This window comes from Pelobates fuscus, chromosome 1 (genome assembly GCF_036172605.1).
Source record: "Pelobates fuscus isolate aPelFus1 chromosome 1, aPelFus1.pri, whole genome shotgun sequence".
Taxonomy (NCBI): domain Eukaryota; kingdom Metazoa; phylum Chordata; class Amphibia; order Anura; family Pelobatidae; genus Pelobates; species Pelobates fuscus.
This window is the reverse complement of record NC_086317.1, coordinates 416,438,982-416,456,324: the sequence shown is the minus strand read 5'-3', so window position 1 is coordinate 416,456,324 and position 17,343 is coordinate 416,438,982. Positions and strand designations below refer to the sequence as shown.

The window sequence follows — 17,343 nt, the reverse complement described above, 5'->3', positions numbered from 1 at the left end:
CTCAATTCAAGCACTGCCCTGCATTCACACACTGAAGTCATAGAAATACTTGTATAACAAAATAGCATTTGGGGTGGCAAGTAAATGTTCACGCCTGGCTAGTACTTCAAGATATGCGATTTTGGGCTATTTATACCTGCATTAACACACACAAACAGTCCCTTCAATTTTCATACACTGAAACCACACACAAATATACTTTTTCATTAACACACACACAGGCACCTTTGACAAACAGCAACATTGCTACATTCACAAACATTGCTGATACTCTGCTGAAATACACTTCTGAATTCCCACACTGACACATCATATTGATACACCCTCAGCATTAAAATACATCAAACACATTTGCACCCCACGCATTCATGCACAGATCCTACACACAACACTGCATTCACACAAGCACTGGGGGTGGGATTCGATGGTGGTGAAGCATGAGGGCCTGTACTATGTTCTTTGCACATTATTACAAGAAGCTGTAGTTGCTAAGATACTTGACGCGTTGCATTGGCATTGGGTGCTTTGAGACCCTGGTTTTCTGTGAAACTGTCAGTAAAATGGGACAAAAGTGGAAAAGAGACTACACCCAGACTCATTTCAGCATAATCACTGTAATAAACTGAAGTGGTTATGGCGTGTAAGGGAAAGTTATAGATAGTGAAGCATGACCAGTTGGCAGATCATATGGTTAATCTAACAAATATGTGGCAGCCTGAGTAATAGTCCTGTAAGTGAGAGAAAGTGGGCTTACTTAGAGAAGCAAAGATTAAGGAAGGCAAAGTGGACAAATCAAGGGGTATTTACCAAGTAATAAGGGAAGAGATTTAAGAGGGAACAAAGTTGAGGAAAACATGTCACAGACATATGTTTACCTTTTAATGATTCTATAGTGATTTCGTAATGAGAGCAGGTGAGTTTCAAACCAAATACATTAATCTCATTATATAGAACAGTAATCATGTGACTAGTCCTGCAACACAGGTTTTTAAGTACTTATGTAGGCAGATAAACACTTTTAAGATCTAAAGACCTGAAACATTTTCCTAAAACCCACACAGTTATTTGAATATCCAATTGGTCTTATAGTAAAGATGAGAATACATGTGTTCACCACCTCCCACAGTGTTATATTATTTTATTGTCAAGGGAAACCAGAAGATTGAAAGATTACAATTGGGGGCAGTGTCATCGTATCAATGGTGAGAAAAAAAAAAAAAAAAACTCTTTCCTCACTATATCAGAAACCTTAAGATAATGACTGGGTGCCCAAAATTCCACATGGTCTATTTTTTATCCTCTTTAAAAATAAGATGATAATGCAAATAGGAGCAGACAGACTAATGGTTGCTAATGATGACCCTTATTGACCACTGGTCTTCCATGGCTTCCTTACAGAAATGGAAGTGGTCAGTAACCTCCAGACTACCCTTATATTTGTGTTATTGGCGACCAAGTGAATTTTGTCACTTTTTTTTAATTCTTCCAACCAAGAGAAAACTAACTCCAAGAGTGAGAATTATTTTTTATTAACTGCCCAACAACATCAGCGAATAAACTGACTATTTTGGATATATCAATATGTTCTGAAGTTCCAGAAAGAGATAAAGAGAGAAAAGTCACAGAGAGAGGTGACTACTGGAACTCATTTTGCTGCCAAACTTAATTTATTTACTGTATGAAGTCAACAATTAAGTGCACAGTTGTCACATTTTTGGAATTCGCAAGCATAGATGCCACTAAGGCTATACAGGATTTCCTTAATGCAGTCATGTGAGACAGATTCAAAGGGCACATCGGCTGGGCTGAACTGTATATACCTGGACTGCATCATTTAGTTTTTTTGGTGTATGCTTAACTGAATATCCTGAGGTATTCCTAGAAGACACAGACATGTTCTAGTCAAAAAGTAACTGCAACATCAAAAGGAAGTGCATTGAGTACTAAGCTTCACACAGGTAATACCAGTATTAGGACAGAGAGCTCTCCAACTGACTGAGTTCCGTTACTACACGCTACAATAGGAAACAAACTACCTGGGACTAACAAGGTGAATATAGAGATAAAATTCAGAATCAAACCCTACAAGGGAGAGTGGAGAAATGTACACGAACCTGTGCACCGTGGCTGCAGTATCTCTCGGCGGGTGAGGTGGGAGGCTGAGTCCCCTCAATACCTTTCCCCTCCCCTCTAACAACCTAATACTAACCCCAACACAAACGACGACAGACACGCATCTTGACCTCTAAAACAACCAAGATACCATGCAGCCATTCCTTGCCCCCGGCACTACCTACTGACCAACGGACCACAAAAACACCTGACGCAATGACGAAGCACTAAGCTGTGACCCTCAGACTCCCCTGATATGATATGATATCCAGCTGATATGATGAACATAGGTAATAGCCCAAGGTGGCACTAGTAACGCAGACTGCCCTAGGGTACCAGTTGACATACAGACAACATGGTTTCCTATCCCTCCTACTTCAACAACACACTGTCAATCAGGTCCAAACACAACGAGACAAGGCCCAGCGGAATGCTATAGCAGAACCTGTAACTTAATTGACAGTATGCTTTATCGTACATTCATTGCCACAAGGCCGGCACCTATACGTCCCGCTTCTATAACCAAATACACTCAATGAGTCATATGCACACAAGCCTAGATAGGGTCACTTGGTGAAGCCTAGGTCTGAGGGTCCCACATACAAAGCACTACAGAGAGCAGGTTATTAACGATTTGTTCGGGATTGCTGCATGGGCACCTACTGCTGAGATACACAACTCTACTAGTTGTCTGAGAACGAGAGCTGGCACCAAAACACAAGACTGCCTGGTTTTAAATGTTGTAAGTACCTCGATCTTTGCTCCAATTAATACACAAAGTATGTGTCACTCAAAGGTGAAACACATATACACTGTTAAATGGTTACTTTGATATAGTCCCCTTGTTACAAAATCGGATGCCTGATTGAACAATGTGCCTGAACACCGATCCTTGTGCGTCCGGTTGCGAACAGATGTTAACCACATGTGTTCCTCACTGCTTTGTTGTTACTCATATGTAAGAGGCATGTACTTTTACCTGTTTTTTTTCTGTATAATTTCTAAAACGAAAAAATAAAGATTGTCAAAAAAAAAATATACAGAATCATTTTATCTATAATCTAATCTGTTTTTCTACAATCTTAATGACAAGTAATGACTGAAAAGTGTAAGAAATAATAATCCTACCGTCCATTATCTGCATCACCCAATTTCCTCTCCCCTTCCGTCCTTTTCTTGATTTGTGTGATTACTCAACATTGTAACAACTAATGATGACAACACAACTCCATATATTTTGATTTCTAATCTTTATTTCATTTTATAATATTCTAATGTTTTACATTTGGGTTTTTTTCTGATTGCTTTATGTCTTCGGGGACCATGGTCATGGTTTTGCTCATTGTCTTCTGTTTCTTTGTCCCTGGTAGGACTGTGTATTGTCTGCATTTTTCTTCCCATAATCATCTCAATAAAAATTAAAGGAACACTATAGTGTCAGGAATACAAACATGTATCCTGACACTATAGTTCTAAAAACACTGGGCCTGCAGTTTCAACTTGTTGAAGGTCAGTTAGATATCAGGTAGATGGGAGCCCTCTGTGTGAGCTGATTTTTGGTGCTTTTGTCCTAACTCTCTTTTGAGGGGTAAAATGTAGGTTCAACAGGCTATGTTCATGGCCTAAAAGCTTGTTAATCAGTATAGGGAATCGGAACTCTGCATACAAGCGTCTGTTCAGCAGCAAACCTAGCCACGCCCCCTCCACGTTAAAGCTTTTCATCGTAAATATAGTAGATGATTTAATGTTTTCGGGATTTTTCCAACAATCTTGCAGCACAGGTAGAATCTGACTCAACTGTCTACATACAGCCCATGAATACAAAAACACTTGACATTTCCAGTTAGTGAAAACAGAATTTACTCAATTTTCTTCTTAATAAACATAATTGATTTGCATCTGTTACATTAAGTTAATGGCTCAATACATTGGATACACAATAATTAGAGCAGTAGGTATTCCTCTCTAGTCCCATAATTAGAAGGCACTTAGTTTGATAATCATCATTGTAATTACAGCACTGGAAGTTACCTGAGAGGAAACGGAAATCCAAATGTCGACAAGTCATTGACCTGTAATTCCAGTTGACCCTATGAAAGCGTTGCAGGCATACAGAGAAAGAAGCTTTGCTGGTTACAAAAGTACTTTTAGTATCAAAAGCTGTGTAGGGCTCCACGGTCAGGTAGAAAGCTTATGTGAAGGAAGTGAAGGAAACAAGGCAAAATCTGACTTTCTGGTTGTTTTACTTGTTTACAAAAATAATCCGTTATCTTATATAATGAGTTACACTCCTCAAAAAGGAAAATAAAATCTATGATATTTACAAGCAATCTGTAGAGCGACGCTGGTGTAACAGTGACATTCATTGTGTTTCCCCATATGTTTTTGCAAACGGTGCACAAGAAGCATTGGAGATGTTGAGCTGATGACACAACATGTCTCACCATCACCATCTGCATTGACCATCACATTCTATCTGTGAGCTTATTAACCGTCACTGAGAATAAGTCTTAAACTCACTCCAGTTATGAAAAATTAATAAGACCTGTTGCAGTGCTTCTCAAGCTTGTTTGGGCAGGGCCCTCTTCACCTACAGTTCCCATGTCATACATGTGTGGTTAGAAATGTTTGTCTTGTTTCATATTGTACAGTGGTGTGGAATATACTGACACTATAAAGTTAAATGTAATTATAATTCTAGGTGATATGCCTCAAACGTCTTCTGGTAACTTGGCACAGTATTTCTTTTTATTGCTAAAGAGAATGAAAAGCTTCTTGTAGCTATTCTTCTTCCTCTTTCCTTGAAAAACAATTGAATAATCATGCCCTTGTTTGAGGATGCAGTTACGTGGTTATGTGCCTAGTGGCGGCAAATTTCACATAGAAAGCTGAAATATCTAAGATATCTCCTGGATGATATGTAGAAAAAAAAGAGGGATACAGCTGAACAATCTCCTGGATAACGTCATAAGCACTGCAGAAGAATAAAAGCCGGGGGATTTACAACAAAATAAGTATTTTCTGATTTTTTTTGTATTTTTCTTAAATTTCTTTTATTTGCATATGAATTTATTTATTGCATTATCTCTATAATGCATTAAGAATGTTGAATAATTACACCCTGGTGTGTCCCTTAAAGCATACAGTTTTTTTTTCTGAGTAAATGATGCACTGTGTATTTCAAGTATTCAGATGTAAAGGACTTGCCATTAACAAAGGTAGGACAGTTTATAATTTGTAATTATTGCAAGCAAACGGTCACTCGCGGCTAATTTGTTTGTCTGTTTTTGCTCAGGAGAGAAAAGAATGAGAATACCCTAGAAAAAGTGCTATTACAACCAACTCAGATAATTACATGAAACCAATAAAAAAATATTTATTCCAACGACCAGTTGCATAAACAAGTTTCTTTACCTGCTATGGAATGAACATTTGAAGTTACACCAGTATTTAACACTTGTAATATTGGTTTAAACAAGAAAAAGTATTGTTTCAATACTGGGTATCACAATGTCTATATCAAACTGCTTTGTGTATATGAGGTTGGCATATGCAATATATTTTACATTTCAATGTACATCCCATGATGTCATTGTAAAGGAATAATAGGCTTTATTTATAGTCATATGACCTCGTTTCAGCCATTCATGGAAAAAAAAAGCTTAAAAACATGGCAATAGCAAATATATTTAATGATGCACATACACATGTGTATTATGTATGTGCTTGTATATATATATTTATATATATGTATATGCATATGTACACACAGAGCAATGTGCTTCAGACCTCTCCAGAAATGGTGCTGGTGTTAAGATTTCTTAATGTCCCTTGGCACTATGACACCCTTAAATGAAGGGTCAAAGGACATCACAATCTTTGGCAATATGTTGAGGAAATAGCAAGAACGCCCTTTACAGATTATCCAGGTCACTTTGTTGTTGCAGAGGCTTGCAGGCATGTTTAATAATTCGAGAGGTGTTTTGTGCCCTTATGTGAATTTGGAATCACATAAACATTAATCCATCAAAGTTTCCTTGGCAGATGTCTTTATTACAAGAGTCCAGTCTCGGCCACCTCTTTCTTTCAGCAAGGAGGCCTATTTGTATCAGTAAATAAGAGCATTATTTGGCCTCCAGAAGGGTTTATGATGACCCTGCTGATCTGGCTCACCCCTGAATGCCTCATATAAAGGGGTTAAGCCAATGTGGCTCACACAAAGTGTTCAGGCTGCGGGCCATTTTCTTCCCGCAAGGTTAGGATAGCTAGGGAGTTTTAGGACCATTGCTATCTTCCTCTGTTGGGCTGCCATCGCTGCTCTCACAGGAGGAGGTCTCGCTGGCTTTGGGGGTGTCTGAACCATCCTCAAAGGCTTCTGGATTCTCCAGCATTTCACGGATCAGTGGGGGCATTGGTCCAGGAATTTCCATCTTTAGTGAAATTGCTCGTTCTGCACCTGTCAGTAAGAATATCAGTGGTTAAACTTACTTTTAGATGGTAAACAGCATGGTCTAGCAGTTGGAGATAATACAGGAACAGAGTTTACATCCGAATTATTAGAGAGCTCTATTCACCACTAATTGACCTTTCCCCTTTAAGAATATTGTTTAATGGCTGACTCCAACCATCACAGCCCGCTGTAGTGGTTATGGTGGCTGTTTCACGGTAATGCCGCAAACCATTATCCAATTGTTTCCCCTCTTACCTGGTCCCACTAGGCATGCTCTGCAGCAGACTTAACATATCTGGCTTCTTTAGAGCCATAGAAGTCAGATGCCAAACGTCCTGCTTGTTCATTGGCTAAGAGTGCCAATGAATGCCCTCAGTCAGAACTGACATTAGAGTTCCAGGCTGGCTAATGCCAACCCAATGATGCGGACCGAGTTACACCTCTGGTAGCCAAGAGGTTACACTCAGCACGTGCAGTGATTCACGTACACTTCACATAGAGACTACAGGTACCATGACCACTTAAAAACGCTGAAATAGTCATAGTGCTTAGAGTAAGTTTAAGCTTTTACAGTTTTCACATGAAGTCAAATCATGTTTATTTACTATACTTCTCGGTTAAAGCTCGCATTCATAGTTAATTTTACATTTTTGGCCCAAAAAGCCAAACTGAAACCATTTCATCTGAAATTCTAAATTCACTTTAAATACCCAATAATGCAGACTTTATTAAATAACATTGTGTAGGTTTTACAGAACAAATGGCTAGTAAATGCACATTCTATTTCTATTTAACATTTACAGGTGTTATCCCCTAAAGAAGGATTTGTTGAAAATTGACCAGAGAATTGCAAATAGGCCAAACCAGCAAGAATGTCTCCTTTTTCTATATTTTGACCTCACATTGGCAATTTTAGGACGGACAGCTGAGCTCAGTCACTAGCATCCATTTCCAGTGACCATCTGGATGGAGAGTTAATTGATAATTAGATTAGGTTTTAATCCATGCATTTGCAGGCAATCTATTCCAGTGCAGTGTATAGATTATGTATATATCAACTTGATGGTGACTGTCTAGTTAAAGCTTCTAACACGCAAATAATGGTTCTATTCTTTTTTGTTTCTTCTAGAACCTCAACAATGCTGACGTGCTAATAGTAAGATTGCTTACATGCTGCCCAGCATTATTACATTTTCTCTATCACAGTCACATGTCTAAAAATCAGCAGTTTTAATTTTCTAGGCTTTTTGCAATGGTTACAGTCTTGCACTGTCAGTGCCTGTAGATACTTTAAGAACTGCAAGCATTTTCAATATATGTCTCAAAAGTCAGTGAGAAGGAATTACCTTTGGTGCTTATGCCCCGCAGGTCAGTAATTTTCATAAGCATACGAGGGAACATATAAGGTTTATTTGGTCTTCGTCGCCGGGCATAAAATTTTAATGCCTCTAAGAGCGGTTCTTGCAGTTTCTCCACCTTTTCTGGTTCTTCCAAATCCATCCGATCTAAAAAGTAATAATAATGAGGATATAGAAATTAATTACTGTTCATAATAATCATAATCACATATAACAATTTTATCCCAACATTCTTGTTAAATGTATGTGAAGCTCCTAAAATCTTATTTTCACAGCCACACAATTCAACATAAAAAGCATGTTAATAAGCCACTGAGTTTGTCTCCACAGAAGTGGCTTCTAAACTTTCTAACTACAGCAGAATTTCAAGAGAATATTATGATGTCATACCTCCACAAATTAGGCAGATGGCGCTCAGGAGTCCAGTTTCCGTATCATCCATTTCCAATGGGAGCAGTTGACCAGCAAATGCAAAAACCAAGTCTGTGAGAGGCCCAAAACCAGCATTGTGCATCTGAGTTCGGTTTAGGGTCAAGCCATCTGAAAAAGTCATGGTGTCTTGTTCTGGAGTATAGCGTGTGCAAATCCGCAGCATCTGAAATTAAGGAGGTTTGTGGTTGGGAAACTGTATATATTTGAGATTATGTTAGTATTGTTTAAGTAACACATTACCACACTTTATTGTTAGTGCTTATAGAAAAGGTTTACAAAGCTGTGGTCTCTAGTGCAAATTAATTCTTTGGTGCCCAGTGACGTCCTGGTATATTAAAAATAATAACACCTTGAGGACACGTAATGTACCAGTATATCACATATGACAATTCATGATACACTGCTACAAAACCCAACTGCTCTAAGTCCAAGGTAGTTGGAATATGACACTAACTTAGCATTTGATAAGTGCTTTGTGCTTCAAACGTCACTCAAATGTACATATTGTCGTCATATATACAGGTTTAAAGTGAACCTGTTGTGAAATAAATAACTTACCCGAAATCTCTCCTATATACATTGAATACACCAAATATCACTATTCAATGTAAAATATATTTATTTACATTTCCTCGGTTCCAGTGCCACTTTGTGGCTCTTTATGTAACACCCACCTCCGGGCAAGCCTCTGCTCCACCTCCGGTCTTTTTTGATTTGCCCTGCTTGGGACACATCCCCATGCAGGATAAACCTCTTCAGTGACGTGGGCATGCTATGGAAGGACTGATGTCACGTCACTCTCTTCTTTTACTCTCTAGCGGAAGCTAGAAGTGCCAACTAGCGAGTTTCTTTAGCAACCACAGCGCATGCTCTGTGTTGGCTATGCTTAGGAGAGCAGAAGGACCTCCTGTGGGAGGTTCTCTCTGCTCTCCCTTGTCAGTCAATGCCTCAGCATCGTATTTGTATGTATTTTTACAATACCTACTGTATGGGAGAAAAACTGCATTTTTTGCTTGTATACTAACATTTAGACACTGTGAGTTATTGCACGATAAAGAACACCATACGATGTCTTAAGATTTTCCTTCATTTTTATAAAGGATAAACAAATAAGTAAAAAATGAAAATTTTGTTTACAAATCAATCTATCCACAAAACCGCTGTTAATGATATGTTTATATGCTAACAATGTCTTGCTTCAAATAAATGTTATGCTAATATTTTTTTTATCAAAATTTCTCAGTAATGAAGGGGTTAAATTTGTCGTGGTTTAACAGGTAATACTCTCACCAAAATATATTGCAGTTGATTTTCCATTTATTGCAGAATTATGGAGCCACTGCCATTCCTACTCAAGCTAATCTACAGATGTTGTTGATATGTTCGCTGATGAATACTTAAATCAGTGATTTTTTATTAATATGTATGAGTGACATTCGATATTCTTTTTCCAAGAAAGGCCATCTGAGCTTGGGCCAATTAATTGAAACGCATAAATTAGACTGAAGAAAATTTTTTTCCCTTTGTTAAAAAAAAATAAATAACAGGACCTGTGGTCAAATAACCCGGGACTCATTTTTCTACTTACCAGGATGTCAAGGCAAGCGGCTTTCAAGAGGGTGATTTGATCAGCAATGGTCAAGGTGGTGAATCCAGGTAAACGTTTGGCAAATTCAACTATTTTGATAATGCATTTTGTGGCCAGTTCACTGAACTTGTCCCATAAACCTAAATCCAGCTGTACTCTATGGTCAGCGCTAGAGTTCTGTAAGGAGACAAGAGAGCACTTCATTATAATCACAGAAGGGTAAAGAAAACACCCCCAAAAATACCCTACCTTCTGAGATTAAAGCAGATACTCCTCAATACTCACAATTCCTACTATTTCAAACTATATATGGCACAAAATCACACTGTGGAGCTCTCTCTGCATCCACACCTCTGACCTAAACACGGAGACTTTTAGAGCATCATGTAGATTTGTCAGGTCCTGTCTGCTATATTTCAGCTAACACATTGTACTGGATGGGAGTTCTACTGCCTGGGAACTACATTGCTCTCCTCGTGGCACTTACCGTGGTGTATTTGCCCAGCTGGCAGAGAGAAGGGAAGGTTTCCTGATGAGCTTTGCTGACTTTTTGAATTAGCTCTTCCATTTCAGGGGGCATCTCGTAGCTGTCTGTTACCACTACCTCCTCCTTCACCTCTTTCTTCTTTTTGTTCCTGTCATTTCTCACGGCTGAGGGGAACATAAAACAAGTAGAGTAAGAAAAAAAAAAAAGTCAGCAAATCTGTTTGTTGTCCATTTCAGGTAATAAGCAAAAAAAGACAGATCTGGCATAATGACACTGCTACAGAGTTATTTGGGAAACCATGAATTGTCAAGAAAACTACAGTTTTTAGGCTTACATAGCCATAATGGAAACATTTTACAATTCAGGTAATATTCAACTACCCTAATATTTGTAAATTCCTGATCATTTCAGACTATTCTGTAAGTAAGGAAGCAGTATATGTTCTGATGCAGAGTGCTTTGATATCAATGTAGTTAGTCAATGGAACACTTTTACATAATGCAAAAGAACACAGATTTTAAAAATGTATCGATCTGTACTTTAATGAAATAGAAACACAAAACATATGATTAGCACTTCAATAAAATAATACATTGCAATACTATAAGGGATATTCACTAAAGTGAGATTTTTTTTAGGTAATTCAAAGTGAATTTCAAATGTTTGATCAAAATAGTCGAACTAGAAGCATAGCTAAATTTTGGCCATTTTGAATACCTGACAATTCTCACTTCAGTAAATAGCCCTGGACGTGCAGAGTTTACATAGCCCTGGATTACATTCTGTGCCCAACAATAGTGGGTGTCAGTAAAGAGATGGGGGTATATGCTGAAATGGTATTATAAAAGGACTCACACACTCTCTAAGGCTTATTCGCTAAAGTGAAAATTCAAAGTGAAAAAAAAAAATAGTCCTCAAAGCCAGCTATACTTTCATTTCAGCTAGTGTTGCCTTAAATTTGAAATTCTCACTCTAGTAAATAAACCTGTATTTCTCTAACTTATTTATTTATGAGGTGCTGTAATGAAACTAAATTCACATGTTAACAAAAAACTATTACATGTAATCAATCACAGCAACGTTCAGTATGCCCAGTCATTTGTTTGGAACCTTTTCTCACAGGAGCGGACGGCTACTGACTTGTCTATTGAGAGTTTTTTGAGGCAGACATATTGCTATTACCTATGTGATCTTTAATCAGTAAGCATTATTGAACTCATATCAATCACTTTTTGTATCTAGGTGATAGAGCAAATTTGTAGAAATAAATACTTGTACTAAATTGAGGACCATAAAATCAAGGGTTAATTAGTTTGACAAGAAGTTTAGGTGATTAGACAACCAAGTTTCAAAATCTAAGCCAAAGAAAGTGTGAGAAATAGGTACATGTATTTGCAAGTTGATTATGAATTAAGTTTAGAGTCTAAATTCCTTAGTAATAGTGACAGTCTTGGCCGAGCCAGGGCTATATGTGATTCTGATGCTACAAAGAAAGTCAAGTATCAGTAGTGATAAGCTGCTGTGAGAGGGAGGAGTGTTCTACTCCGAATGGATTACCAGTCTTGTGTCTGCTGTCTAAGGCTCATTACAAAATGCTTTCTGACCTGAACTTTAACCCTCCACTGTGACCTTTGTCATTGCCTGCAGGTGGTAGGATAGGAGCACTGCTGGGGACAGAGAGATGGATTATTTATCTGCTTTTTCTTCTTTTAAATCACTTTTCGAGAGTGTCAGAATACTGAATCCAAATATAGACAGTGCAAAACAGAAAAATAGGGAGGAGAACGGGGGAGTGCAGCCAGTTGTATTTAATCTCCCATAATCTGTCAGTTTCTATGTTTCAATGCTCCGCAACTGATACTATTCGATTCATGTTATAGAAAAATGATATACAAAGTAAGAAAACTTCACAAGGCCCCCATGAATCATAGCTCTTACAATTATTACCTCCGAGGCTCGATGTTTGCAAATATTTGGAACTGGATATTTAAGTGGAATAGATGACTCAGATCTGCCAGGGCTGGGATAAAAAAATGACATGGCCTGATTCTCTTTGAAACCAATAAAGAAATACTTTGGTGCAGCAACAAAACACACGAAACATAGGAATGATATATCTGCCATAGTGTTCCATAAAGTGTGAATTTTGTGAGCACACACTGGGTTTATCCTGCATGTATGGCTCACAGCTCTGCGCTCTCTCTCTCACCCACCTCCCTTGTGTCCCGACTTTCCTCACACATTTCCTTGTGAACTTCCTTTTCACCTCGGGATAAAGTGTGCGGGACCCTAACAACAGGAAACCAGGCGCCGGAAACCCACTTATAGCACGAGAAGGGCACAGAGACTGAGCAGAGAGAGCGAGGGAGAAGGAATGAGAGAAAGAGACAGAAGGACGGGCACATAGTGAGAAAGAGATACAGAACAAAAGGAATGTAATGCTTGCGTGAGAACGGCCTGGTGCCTATGCAGAAAAAGGAAAAGGGACTAACAGGGTTATTCAGTAAAGTAAGAGTTCAAAATTAATTCTCTAATTAGAGACAGTAGATGATCTGGAAGCATAGCTCACTTAGAGAATGTTTCTCGTTCTGCTAGATTTAACTTGAATTTGAAATTCGCTTTAAACTCTTACTTTAGTGCATAGCCCTGAGATACGAAGGGAGAGGGGACAGAAGCTGACATAATGAAAAAATAACTAACACTCCTCCTCAACAGGTATTTTAAAGTAAGACGTTAAACGAACACTCCAAAAACCTAAAGCACTCCTCTTTTCCTAATTTTGCAAAAGGTGCAGACTTAATAAAAACGGTTATGTGTGTGTATATATATATATATATATATATATATATATATATATATACAGACTGGATTTATGCATCCCTATTGATATGTGCCTTGTCTAATCCAATTAGGAGTTTGAATCTCTACTTTTGTTACCAATAAAATAAAGTTATTGGAATTCATACTATACAAGTTGTGTTTTATATGTCCACTTTTAAGGACTTCATCAAGGTGATTGTATATCCTTCTATTGCACAGCTAGTATGCCTATTTTTTTATATGTTGTTTTACAGTTAGAAAAAAACATCTGCAAGATTAAACAGCAACATTACTTTTTTTATAGATTTGTTTTGAAATCAAAGCTTTTATTGAGGAGAAGCAAAGTAAATATGCATATGAAAAGAGTTTCAAGCATGTTACGGACATGCAGGTCCAGATGTATACGTTAAAGTAGTGAACTATGTTGGGTAGTAACACAGCCTGTAACTTACATATCGGTACATCTCAATAACATCCAAACAAAACAAATTAACTATCCAGCGGAAGTAGTGATTCATTTACTTTGCACACACAATAAATTTTAGCACAGAAAAATGCAGATACAAATATTTTCAACAAATATGTTTTAGAAAGATACAGAATTCTGAGTTCATTACATACGTGTTTCAAGAAATGGAATGCCTGGCGTTTATGTATCACATGGTAAGCTTTGTTGAGACTTTATTTTTAATATAGTAATTGTTTTTTCTATATAGCTTTAGTGAACCCAGTGTTAATTAGAGGTACTGGGTCTCAGAAATGCTCTTGACAATAAGTCTGATATCCTAGTTTCATATCCTACTGATACTAAAACTTATTTCCCCATTATTTAAGAAAGATGTGTCAACAGAGGAGTCATCAAGTGTGAAGAGAAGAAATACCCTTCTGTTTACTTACATACAGATTTGGGTAATCCCTCCATGAATCACACGCTAGGAGGTAACACGTGAATTTGATGGGGCACTCCATGCACCAAATATGTAGATTAGTTAGTTATGTGCTTGATGTATTTTTGTCTTCTTTAGTTTTAATTCTAAAATATGAATTATGTTTACTCCATAAGCTAACCATTAATTCCACACCCAACTTGCACAATTCTGTTTTACAACAGATTACAGTTGAGTTACAGAAGAAAGCCAACAATTGATTAAACTATATCTCAGTCTCTAAGCACAATGGCCTCTAATTAATATATTGATAAGCTTTTCAAATGATTTAATATTTTTGGATGAACCTAATGATTTTTCAAAAAAATATAATCACATATGAAAAAAAAAATATTAAAAAATTTAAATATATTTGATAATATGAAATCATTTTAAATGTTTATCCTAAACTATTAAATAATTTTAACAGCTTATCCAAAAATATTAAAGTCAGGGTCAATATTAGTTTTTGATATACAGGCATATATTATTATTATTATTATTTCTAAAGCGCCAACAAATTCCGTAGGTGGACTAACAGACACGTATGACGCACAGAATTGTACTTGAATGTGTGGGATTGTACTTGAATGTGTGTTAATAGCGCTATTAGGAGCGTTATTTATTGTGATCTGCTTAGAAATATGAATGCTCACATCAGAAAACTATTGTGATTTCAAATATATTAAAATACAAACTCTGTCCACACACCAGACCCCTTTTTAAACATACATGTATTATGTTCACACAATCTACCCATACATAAGCAATCAAATTATGATGAAAGAGTTTTGTGGTCTCTGAGATATAATATCCTTCAAAATGAAATACTATATTTTTGTTTATGTTAGTCGGGTTTAACTCACTGATATTTACACATGATCATGCTAGCTGTCTAGGGAACGGCATGCTTTTAATGGAATAATCTTATAAATATTCTGGTCTGTGACTCATAAGGCGTAATCCTGCTGATGTAGCTCAAATAAAGCAGTCTTTTCTTTCTTTTTTAGCCCCATATGGAATGTAGAAATAAAGAGCCGCTCACTTTGAAGACAAGAGTAGGGTATGATTGTTACTTGAGCGTCTGTTTATCCTTCTGGAATTTATAACCAAGGAGCCTCGAAGTGTAAAGAATCTATTTACTTGAGCACCCAAGGGACAAAATGAGGTGGTGGAATTACAAGGAATGTAGAGTCCAATGTCTTAACCATCTCGGACACTGATGTGCAAGACCTGAGATTAGTGTACTCTAATCCATGAACCAAATTTTGCATACTCAGGAGTAACATTTATTTTCCCCCCAAATTAATTTACCTTCTTTTGACATTCCGACCTGGAAACATTTCTGAAGTCGGCAAAACTGGCATCGATTGCGTGTCACCTTATTGATCTGGCAGTTCTTGTCACGGTGACATGTGTATACCATGTTCTTCTGTATACTGCGGCGAAAGAAGCCCTGCCAGAGAGATGGAAGGGTATGAGATGAATGGATGGAGTTGGTGCAAAACAAAGGGCTAGGACAGGCTGATGTAAAAGCAAACTAAAAATGAGGGACAGAACTGGAGACTGACAGCTCTCATACAGTATACTGTAATGCATACATGATTTTTAAGGCGTGAAGGATGGAAAACAGGGAGTATTCACAATCGATTTTTTCATTGTTAGAAAGAGGAATAAACTACTTCATGAGAAACTTGTTCTGGATCCTTAAGTTTAATTTTTTGCAAATTTGGAGCTTAGTAAATAACTCATACAGGAGGGATTGACCAATATCACTTTTCAAGGGCCGAAACAGATTATCGATGGCCTTTCTGGCACCGATAATCTGCCAGTGGTGAACTAACCTGGAGAATGGAAGGGTCCTCCCTACATTTTAGAGAGGGACGGCTGGGATCCAGCACACACTATGTTCTGTTTTCGGCAGCTCATCTCTCCAACTCTCACAAGCCTGGTATGCCACGCAGAGCGTTGCTTTGACGGCAGGGGCTCGTAAGAATTGGAGAGAGGAGATGAAGATAGCGTGCACTGGGCATCTGCCCACCTTACTGGCAATATTGGTATCATTATAAGCCGATACGTATAACTGCCAAAATGCAGAATATCGGACGATTATATCGGCCACACTGATAATTAGTCAATCTCTAACATACAGTCACTTTTCAAATGTTCTCCGATTATGCTATGTGTGCGTGGCTTTGGTATTTTTTCTAACTATTTCCATTTCCAAGTACAATATTTCCTTTGATATATTTATCTATTATATCTTCATAAAATGTATTTATGTATGATTAGAATTGCATCAGGGTTAATATTAGAAGCTTACTCACTTTTGTTTCCAGGGGAATAATTAAAGTTTTACTGGAAATGTTGTGTTGGAACATTAATAGTGACTTCTTAATAAACATGTTAGAGGAACGTGATACTTAAATTGCTAAGAAGAATAAAAAACAAGAAGTATTATAAAAAGGCATCTGACAGACCAGTGGAGTGTTTTATTTTGTGATGTGACAGGGAGGAATGGTTTGGGAGAGGACAGACAGTTACAATGAAAATCTACTGGAGAATCTGGCACATTACATATATTAAGTCAAATGTGAGAGGGTGTAGAAGGGTTTATGTACTGATGAAGATAAACAAACAACAAGTATGAAAAAAAAACATTTAAAGAAAGGTGGCATAATAAAGACAAAGGAAGAAAAGACGGCAGATACAACAGAAATAATGGTGAGATAAAGGCATTTCACAGCACAGAGACAATCTTACTACAGTCAGATCTACACATTTAGTAGTTTAGGACATTCCCAGAATATAGACACAGCACAATATGTGTTAGGCCAACTCTGCATGTTAGTACTATTATGGCAAATTATTTCAATATATTTAGCTATTGTTAAATTACACAAATCGATGTTCACTATATTTTGTAAGGCATGGCCACTCATATCCTATGCTATAGGATACTGAAAAGTTTTAGTATTTTTTTTACAATAGTTGGGACACCTACATATTTTGTTTAAGGATGCAGCTTTAGATCCTTGAGTGAGGTCAGAAAAGGGGTGGAAGTGAGAAAATATAAAAAAAAAAAAAATGGAAAAACATTAATTGTGCATAGCCACACCATGAAACAAGGGATTATGAACACAAAAAAGAAATTTCCACAAGTTTCCAGG

The 17,343-nt window shown here is 37.3% G+C and overlaps 1 protein-coding gene across 2 annotated transcripts in view; it reads right to left on the bottom strand.

The window, feature by feature from the left end:
* Window positions 1-5,463: 5,463 nt before the first annotated feature.
* The window catches only part of RARG (retinoic acid receptor gamma), a 174,836-nt gene continuing 162,956 nt past the window's right edge, over window positions 5,464-17,343 (bottom strand). For both annotated transcript variants that reach the window (XM_063428479.1, XM_063428480.1), the window contains 6 exons: window positions 15,488-15,629; window positions 10,428-10,591; window positions 9,941-10,117; window positions 8,311-8,515; window positions 7,909-8,067; window positions 5,464-6,568 (listed from right to left, as the gene is read on the bottom strand). In XM_063428479.1, coding sequence (XP_063284549.1) covers window positions 6,378-6,568; window positions 7,909-8,067; window positions 8,311-8,515; window positions 9,941-10,117; window positions 10,428-10,591; window positions 15,488-15,629 — 1,038 coding nt within the window. In that variant the 3' untranslated portion in view covers window positions 5,464-6,377. The remainder of the gene's footprint in view (window positions 6,569-7,908; window positions 8,068-8,310; window positions 8,516-9,940; window positions 10,118-10,427; window positions 10,592-15,487; window positions 15,630-17,343) is intronic.